The sequence below is a fragment of the Prenolepis imparis genome, unplaced genomic scaffold (assembly GCF_030444845.1).
Source record: "Prenolepis imparis isolate NDT839.2.m4 unplaced genomic scaffold, iyPreImpa1.0 SCAF_14, whole genome shotgun sequence".
Taxonomy (NCBI): Eukaryota; Metazoa; Arthropoda; class Insecta; order Hymenoptera; family Formicidae; genus Prenolepis; species Prenolepis imparis.
The window spans coordinates 8,672,719-8,682,123 of NW_028141172.1; the positions used below are offsets into that span (position 1 = coordinate 8,672,719).

A 9,405-nucleotide genomic window follows, 5' to 3' on the forward strand; every position below is an offset into this window, starting at 1 on the left:
GAATCTTTGAAAGGGTTCTATCAGAATAATCTCGTGATTGGCGATCCACTAGTTGCGTTTCCGCATAATCCGCTCCATGGGACACTGGGAACAGAACTCCGGCGTATTATACGCGCGCACACAAGCATGCATGCATCTAAAAAGTGAAGAAATCAGAAGTTTTCAGAAGCCAGTTTATAAATAATAATAAAGTAAAAGTGAAAGTATAAAAAAAATTGCTGTTGTTGTGCCTGTTGTTGGGGAGGCAACCTAAAAATGCTCCTCGAGATACAACATTAGTTTTATTGAAACTCTTCCATAGATAATATATTAGTAACATATATGTATATTTTTATTTCTATTTTAGAAGTCTTCATAAAAATATTAATTTTCAGTATTATTCTTATGCATCAATGGCAATATTTCTATAATACTTCGGTATTGCGTACTCTTGGGCGTCCCGATAAAGACGAACCTGTCGAGCATAAAAAATTAGTGGCAATTTTTTTTTCAAGCCTGTCCTTTCCTTTATTGGTATACGATGGTCGTATAATGCAGGTCTAGCGTACACAGCATTAATAAGCGCTTCATTATAATCGCCAATATTGCTTGCTTGGACGTCTGTCGATTGATCCTTTTCAACTGTAAATATGAAATATGTATGAATATATATACATAAATAATTATGTGTACTACAACTAACTTGTGTTAAGTTGCCAATAAAATAAACAGTTAAACTTTAAACCAGTGTGAAATATGTGTATTTATTACAGAATTGACTATTACAAATAATTATTGTTCTTAAAATACTTACTAATAGATGCAACATTATTCTCGTCAATGTTTAGAAGTTGTGTTTCATTATCATAATTTTGAAAACACGAATGTGTGGTAAGGTAAGATGCAGTGGGCCATCGATCAGCCAACCACAATATCCACATTTTATTGGCTGTAAGAAGAAAAAAAGGACAATAAACACAATAATTTGTAATTCATAATGAAATATATCCGTATTTATATTAAGCCGAAATAATCAGTGCAAACTAAACAAAAATATGATTCATCAAATTCTAAACTAATCTCAAAATATTATTATGAAGCACAATGTAAATACAAACAATTACAAACATTACAAAAATAATATTTTAAAATGCTATAGATACTCACAGGATTTGTATTTTCTTTGTTCATGATAATCAATTTTATAAAAGAAAACACGAAAACTATTTTCAAATCAAATTCGGCGTCTTCTTTTCGATTATGGCACTAGGCACTGTGGCACCCGATTACTTTACATGCGGCGTATTCCGCGTATTACAGTGGGTCCACAATAGGTGATTTAAGCCCTAAGCCTTAAGAAATTGATCAATCGCAGTCAAGTATGAGGAGAAAACTCGACTGTGATTGGTCAATTTCTTAAGGCTTAGGGCTTAAATCACCTATTGTGGACCCACTGTTACGCTACAATAATGGACTCGGCGGAACGGCGGCGTATCGAAAACGGCGGATCGTCTGCCATTGGTCGGAGTTCGATACGCTCGATACGCGCGTATCGCAATACGCGCCATGGGACGTCACCCTTAGGGTGCCGTCACATGGGGCGTAACTTGCGTAAGCGTAACCAGCGGATCGCCAATCACCGAGTTATTCCGATAGAGCCCTTCGTCGAGCTCTATCGGAATAACTCGGTGATTGGCGATCCGCTGGTTACGCTTACGCAAGTTAGGGTGCCGTCACATGGGGCGTAACTTGCGTAAGCGTAACCAGCGGATCGCCAATCACCGAGTTATTCCGATAGAGCTCGACAAAGGGCTCTATCGGAATAACTCGGTGATTGGCGATCCGCTGGTTACGCTTACGCAAGTTATGTCCCATGTGACGGCACCCTTACGCCCCATGTGACGGCACCCTTAGTAAGATATTAGAAATGCTGTATTCTGATTGGTGCATTTTTAGTATGTTACTATATCTTATCAGATCCAGTACGAAAAATCGTACCGTGTGCCGTAGGCTTAAGTGTGGTACATTCTTGTTAGTACTGCATTGACAAAAGAAAAATAATATAAAAGTATACATAAAAATAATGTTTTTCATGATATAATTATATATAATATAGTATCAATTAAATTATTTTAATATATTAAAATAATAAAATAATATTAAATAACATCTATAATAATAAAAATAAATTTATAATAATAACAATAAATATTAATATTATTAATAAATAATATAATTTATTAATAATATTGATTAATATAATATATATATATATATATATATATATTAACAAATAATATAAAAAAATTAAATTATTAATATTAATATCAATAATGTTATTATATTATTATTAATAAAATAATAATATTAATAATATATTATTATTAATAATAATTATTAATTAATAAGTAAAAATTTATTATTTAAATATTTAATATATTATAAAATATATAGATCATAGAATAAATCATACATAAATAATAAAATATTTAATATAATAAATAAATGTATTATATTAAATATTAATTAATAATATTATTATTATATAATAAATTTATATTATTTTATATAATAAATAATATTAAAATAAAAAAAATACTAATAATAATAATAATCCCTCTATAGCTATAAAGATTAGAAGTCATATTGTTCACAGTGATTTCACTGTCCGCGCATCCAAGTTACATACATAATCGCTATTCGTGAAAAGTTTTCACGTGAAATCTGGATGAATGAAAAATGAAAAGGAGAAATGAGAAGTTTTACATAAAATTACATGATCGACCCCCTGAACATTGCTTGTGAAAAAAATATATATGTATGTATGTACGCCCATGCGCAGGTATAATGCCGTATGCAGTGCCGCCATTTGCGTTCGTACGCCAAGGGTTAAGTGCACGGCAGGCACGGCACACGCGGCCGCGTCCCACGCGTATGCCGTCCGGCCGTTTTCAATTCCTCATTCACATGCTCTTGTGATATTCCATTACCAGCTTGCGATCCGGTCATTTGTCGCTACCTTTAACCACCGCGTGTAAATATATACATAGGTAGGTGGGTGAGCAAGTGACAGATCGCAATGACAGATTCGTACGTATATACGCGTGGCTGCTGCTGCTGCTGTTGAGTGCGTGAATACCGTTGCGTATGTTTGTCGTGTACATCACGCCATACATCGGATGTCTCCTTTCCTTTCTTTCTCTCTCTCTTCACTCTCTCACTTTCACTACCTTCTTTCTCTGTCTATTTTTCTTCTAACCTAATCTAACTTAACCTAACCTTTCGCGGCTTGAACAAGCGCTCGACAGAAATTGGGGCACGATAGATTATCTATAAACATCGAAAGGGAAAATGGAATCCCGCATCGACCGCTTGGAATAATCCACTGCGTAACTAAAAATCAAGTGTTTTAAGGGAAACCTTTAGGTTTCTTTCTTTATATATATATATCTCCCCCCTTGTCTGTGCATCATCGTTCAATTGTGTACAGCCATGGCCTCTTCTAACCGCGGTATCCAAATCGGCTCCGGCTGGTTCCAGACCAAAATAAATCTCAGACCGCAGCATCGGGGCGTTCACCTTGTCACCGAGGAAATCCTCAGGCAGGTCCCTGAGCTCTGTCAGTTTTCCATTGGTCTCTGCCATATTCAAAGTAAGTGCACTAATCTTTTACTAATAATCCAATTGTGCCTGTCATGTGTTTTCTTAGATGACTAGAAATTAACGGGCTAGTATAAGAGTTCATTCAATTTGCACTACATTGCAACATGTATGTATTATCGCGTGCGCACACACCTACACACACACACACACCTACACACACACACACACACACACACAACTAACTACTGGCCAAATTTTGTATATATATACTTGCTTATACATCTATATAATTTATATTTAATAAGACTTCCTTACTCGCCAGGAAGCTTTTTTCTTATGAATTAATCAGTCTAGTCATAACTTATATTAAATATTTAAATCTTTCCGATTTCTAATAAAAGAATTCACAAAAATGAGTGGGTATGATGCAAATATTTACTTCTACGCTCAGAAAAGTGGATAGATAGGATGTACATATTTACTACTACCATTAATAAATTAGTAGAAAGAATATTCATCACAATTTGTAAAAATAGTTATTAAAATCAAAGATACATTTTTTTATATAAAGAAAGTTTAACAGTTTTTTGTTAAAAGTGTGTTAGATTGAAGTTAATGTTATTTTACTTGGATTTTCTATAGATTTTGTATTATAAAATAATAAATATTTAATAAATGATTAATAAATATTATAAAAAATAAATATAAAAAATAATATTTACTCTTTTAATATAATTATGAACTACATTAATCAAAGTAAATTTTTTTATAATATCTATCCTGTTAATGTACTGTTATGATGTATCCAAATTTTTGGCCGGCAATATATATATATATATATACATGTGCGTGTTTTTTATCAATAAAACAATAAATGTTACAATTCTTTTTCTGTAGTTCTCCACACTTCGGCTAGTTTAGCATTAAATGAGAGCTGGGATCCAGATGTGAGAGATGATATGGAAATGATGCTTAATAAAATAGTTCCTGAAGGCTTGGAATACAGACATAGCTGTGAAGGGCCTGACGATATGGTAAATTCAGAATTTTTAAAAATATTTTTTTCAGAAGATGCTTTGCTTTTTATTCCCTTTATATTATACAGAATAAGTACTTTCTATTTATTTTCAATAATATATAAGTTTGATGTATTTTGATCTAACAAACTAATTAAATTGATCTAATATTAAAATTACATAGATATTAATAGATCTTTATAATTATTATAAAAAAAGTATGCAGTAGTATACTGCAAATTGAAAATTTTTTTTAATTACAAGACTATATTTTTCTTACACCAATTGATTTATCTCATTATTCTATGTGGAAAATTATTAAGGTAAGATTATCGAAAAATGAGTATATTACGAGATTTAATATATTTTGTCAAAATGGTCAGGATGAAGTATAAAATATCTCGTAAACCATTCATTTTTCGACTATTCAACTCTAACAATTTTTTACGCCAAATATTATGAGGAATTTAATCAATTTATGTAAAAAAAATTATAGTGGTTTCACTTAAAAAAAAGTAATGATAACCTTGAAATCTCGAAAATGCCTCCACCTGAAATAAGAAACTATGTTTATGACAAGATATCCCCCTCGAAATCCTACAACTTTTGTACGAAACATTTTTCGATAGAAGCCTTAGTTTTCGAGAAATTTTAAATCGAAAGTTAAAATAGGACACCCTGTATATAATATAATCTATGGAAATGGAAGTCACTGTAATCCCGTTAGGAAATCAATAAAGACAACTAACTAACTATTTCTAATGTTTCATAGCCGGCGCATGTAAAGGCTTGTTTCTTGGGCTCGTCACTGAGCATCCCAATCACAGACGGTAAACTGGCCCTAGGCACATGGCAGGGCATCTGGTTAGGCGAACACCGCGATCATGCTGGCAGTCGCAAGCTCGTGGTGACGCTAACTGGTGTTCTAAGGGACTCTGCGCGTAGCCCTCTCAGCCCGGTCAGCCCTATCGCCTCTACCAGCAGCTAGGACCACTCGCACCCCCAAAGGCGCAGCAAGCGTCAGCTGCGCGTGTCCACCTCGAGTGAATCAAGCTAGCAGCCACTACACGCGCTAGTCGACTTATAAAAGTACAATCTATTGAGGAAAAATGAGTCGGATACCTCGCAAATTTATCCATCCGCGTCGATCGTGGACAAATCGATACTGAATCGCGCACTGTTCATCATTACTTCTGTGCGAGTGTATGTGTTTTAAGGTTTCGTTCACATTTCTGATGTCATTCTTCAAGGATATCTTTTGTTTTGTTCGAGTGGCGATGAGTCTCTTTGGAGCTATTGCGAGAGTTCTTTAAACCACAAAAATTGAATAATGATACGATAAGTGCTTTTGAGTTCGCATGTCGATGTAATTTGCCCGTTGAAAAGAAACATTTTAGGGAAACTTTCTGCTTAAAAAGTTGCATTAAAATTGGATATAAAGATCAAATCTGATATTCGAAAATACAAAAAACTAAGATAGTTGAAAATTTGTTTGGTTCCAAAAATATTGGAATTTAAAGGCTTGGAAGTTTCAAAATTTCTGAAACTTGTTCGTGAAGATTAATCTTTGTAAGAATATAAAATGCTTCTTATTTTTGGTTTTTTTAACTTGCATTTATCATGTGATATACATTTACGATATTCAATAATAATAATAATAATAATACAATAATAATAATAATAATAAAGACGCGAAAAGGAATATAAAGGGCTTGAGAAAGAAATGAATAAAAACTGCCACTGCGTATGCGCGCATTGTACGCGTCTTTTATAAACAAAACGAATTAAATGCGAGTATCCAGCACTCTTCCGCCTCGCTATTGAAAAAGGAAGACAGCAAAAGAGGGAAAAGATACGTTCTGAGGAAAGCAATTGAAAAGAAAGGACAAAACAAGACAGAAAGGAAAGAACGAATCTATGCATTCCGATAACGCGTCCAATACTCCGAATTTACGTAGTTTTATTTAGGAGACCCTTTTGTATAAATGAAGTTAACGAATACAAGCAACCATGCAAGAACTTGCATCCTTTTTTACACTCTGCTACCTTTAAGCTGTCCCAAAATGAGAAATGGAAAGGGGGATATAAAAGAGAGTTACAAAGGTGAAAGACTGTAAGGTAATGAACTTCACGATTTTGTTGCGAACTTTCTGACTCGTCGCTTTAAAAACGAGCTAAATTGTTCGCAAACGATGTTTCTATACGTTAGGAGTGTGTATATGTATATAGGGAAAAGAGTGATAATTCTCTGCCACTGTGCGCGTTTCTGCTAGAATCATAAGGTATGTTATATCATGGGCACATAGCGCGATTACATTTTCTATGTGAATTATAGCATATATGAATGTCACAAAATTTGAGCATAAAAACATTGCAGTTTTGTGAGAGACTAAGTAATAAAAGTGCATGCAATTTTTTATTTTGTGTAAGTTTTTTGAATATAACAATTTAAAATTTGTTCATTGTATCAATCACTGTATAAGGATCATTGTATAATATTAATTATTGTACATCTTATTCGACCGTTGATTCTTCATAAAAGATTATGCACTAACCTTTATTATGTGCAAAGTAGAGATTAAGAAATTTTTTAAATTACAGCTTATATATGTGATTTAATCAAATTTTAAATCTATATATTTAAAAAACTATTGAAAAAGCTTGGAATTAAAAGTTAGCATGTGCTTTTGTTATTCAATTTACCGCGAACTTTTCTGTTGAAGATTTTTATGCTTAAATTTTGTAATATCCTGTATTTAAAGCAATGTTATTATATATTTAAATAGTTAATTGCATCAACGTCCATCACTTTCTTTCATGTTTGTATTATAGTAATTATATTGCTCTGTTAAGTCAAAGAAATTTTCAATATTCTACTATTTTCAATATTAAAATTTCTACAAATTGTAAAATTAAATTGTTTTATGTTTTTAAGATGCCATTTAATTTACAAGCATTAAAGACATTCTTCAATGAAATATATTCTTCTTACTGCGAAAAGTTTTATTTTTAATGTAATTATTTAAGACAAAATTAAAACTCTCCTTTAATATCAAAATGTTTAATCACAAAAAAATTAAATTTATGATTTGTCGCTGTTATCTGTATTATTAAAACTGCACATTAAAATGCAGTTGAATTCAGTGCAATTTTTTTTTTTTTTTTAAGATAAAACTAATCTTAAGACTACTAATTTATATTACTTCTACCAGATTACGGCATTAAAAACGAAAAATTATGTTACTATGTTTTGAAATAAATTAGTTTTTAGCATATTACTGCATATCTATTAACATATATCTGTAAAATATTAAAGAGTGAAGAGAGAGAGAGAGAGAGAGAGAGAGAGTGAGGGGGGGGGAGGAAAGGGGGAGATTCTTCGTTCAATTCATTGATTAAGTAAATAACTGTAAATCTTGTTTAGTTGCCATAAAGTTTAATTTCACTGGAAAGGACACATAGAACTGATTATAAATTGTAATATTTATTTTTTTATAGAGTACAGGACCATTATTAGGAAAGAATGTTTTGTGCATATTTTAGCAATTTATATTATTTAAAATTGGAGTGATTAAAAAAAAACTAATTTATTTCGACGAATTCAAAGAAAAGAAAGTTTATTTTATTCTTCAAATGTCTAAATTTAATATGGTTATAGTAAGAGACCAGCAGTTTGAAGATTATATTAAGAATGATTTTTCTCAAATTTTGAAGAAAGTATTAAGTTAGATTACTTATTTGATATATAAGTAATCTAATTTATATTATTTATATTAATACTTATTAAATATATTACTACTTATTTTAAAAAATTATATTAAGATTAACCTTGCAGAATTTTGAAGAGAGTAAGTTAAATCACTTATTGTACTGAATTTTTTAAATTTTGTAGGAGCAAAAAAAAACGCTAAAATTATTTAAGGCTGTTGATGTAATTGACTCTTATTTATTAGAAAATCAATTTTGAGGTTCATAAATATACATGAGGCATCATTTCAAAGTATTCAGCACTGCAGTGAATTGTAACGTTGATTCATTGTGGAGATCAGCGATATCAATTTTGGAAAAGTTTTCTTTGCATTTTGGCCTTTGACTCGTTGGAAATATGCAAAAATTTTAGTCATTTTTTATCTTTAGAGCTTTAAATCTTTGGATATAAAATATAAAAATCTGTATTTTCTTTTCTACTCCAAAGATCATCGGCAAGAAAGAGCCGAACAAAATCTTTGTGATGAACTAAGAAAGTTATTTAACATAATGTTATATTAATCGATGCTTACTATATGAGCTTGTTGCAGCGTGTCGTCAAAACGGAAAGATAAGCAGACAGGCAGGACAAGTATTGTCGTTTAGTCGTTAATTCTTAACGTATATAGGCATACAAAAAGGAAAAAAAAACGCGTTGTCGTCCATTACGTGATCTATGCTTTAAAGTATATCTCTATCTACAGTTCACATATTAGCTTAAAAAAAACATCGGAGAGCTCAAAGTATAATATAATATAATGTGATGTAATGGTACACTGTCGAGATCATCGTACGTGTTGCCCCTCCGAAAAATATCCAAAGCGAGGACACGGGAGATACGAAAGAAACTCACATGCACAAAGGTGATATATCTTAGCGATTCTCTCTCTCTGCGGTATTTAACGTGTCTTCACAAGTGCGACTTTAGGTTCGACAGCCAATCACTACCTACCACAGTTTGTGGTTGTAAAGTGAGGCAATTAGCATTTTAATCTGTACACATGCATATTGTAAATAATATCGGTTTGCTGAACTCAAAATGAAGATGCGTCGAGATCTT

General features: G+C 31.8%; 1 protein-coding gene and 1 long non-coding RNA gene across 5 annotated transcripts; one reads left to right on the plus strand and one right to left on the minus strand.

The window, feature by feature from the left end:
• Positions 1-360: 360 nt before the first annotated feature.
• On the minus strand, positions 361-1,331 carry LOC145945501 (uncharacterized). The gene is made up of 3 exons (XR_014426869.1): positions 1,147-1,331; positions 794-928; positions 361-621 (listed from the first exon to the last, which is right to left on the minus strand). It is a non-coding gene; the product is annotated as an uncharacterized LOC145945501 (long non-coding RNA).
• A 1,428-nt stretch (positions 1,332-2,759) lies between these two features.
• Positions 2,760-6,617, plus strand: LOC145945271 (UPF0047 protein YjbQ). Of its 4 annotated transcripts, none has more exons than XM_083054165.1 (4): positions 2,760-3,069; positions 3,470-3,631; positions 4,480-4,616; positions 5,371-6,617. In XM_083054165.1, exons 2-4 carry the CDS (start codon positions 3,472-3,474, stop codon positions 5,584-5,586), a joined length of 513 nt encoding a protein of 170 aa, XP_082910291.1. In that variant the 5' UTR covers positions 2,760-3,069; positions 3,470-3,471; the 3' UTR covers positions 5,587-6,617. The 4 variants fall into 4 exon arrangements, with proteins under 4 accessions (XP_082910291.1, XP_082910292.1, XP_082910289.1 ...); XM_083054166.1 differs by having other exon boundaries at positions 2,761-3,029; XM_083054164.1 differs by having other exon boundaries at positions 2,771-3,368.
• The last annotated feature ends 2,788 nt before the right edge of the window (positions 6,618-9,405 follow it).

Excerpts from the sequence above, each read along its gene's own strand:
- LOC145945271 (XM_083054165.1), top strand. The coding sequence starts at position 3,472 with ATGGCCTCTTCTAACCGCGGTATCCAAATCGGCTCCGGCTGGTTCCAG. Across the intron at positions 3,632-4,479 it reads TGGTCTCTGCCATATTCAAA|TTCTCCACACTTCGGCTAGT; the intron begins GTAAGTGCACTA and ends CTTTTTCTGTAG. Across the intron at positions 4,617-5,370 it reads GTGAAGGGCCTGACGATATG|CCGGCGCATGTAAAGGCTTG; the intron begins GTAAATTCAGAA and ends AATGTTTCATAG.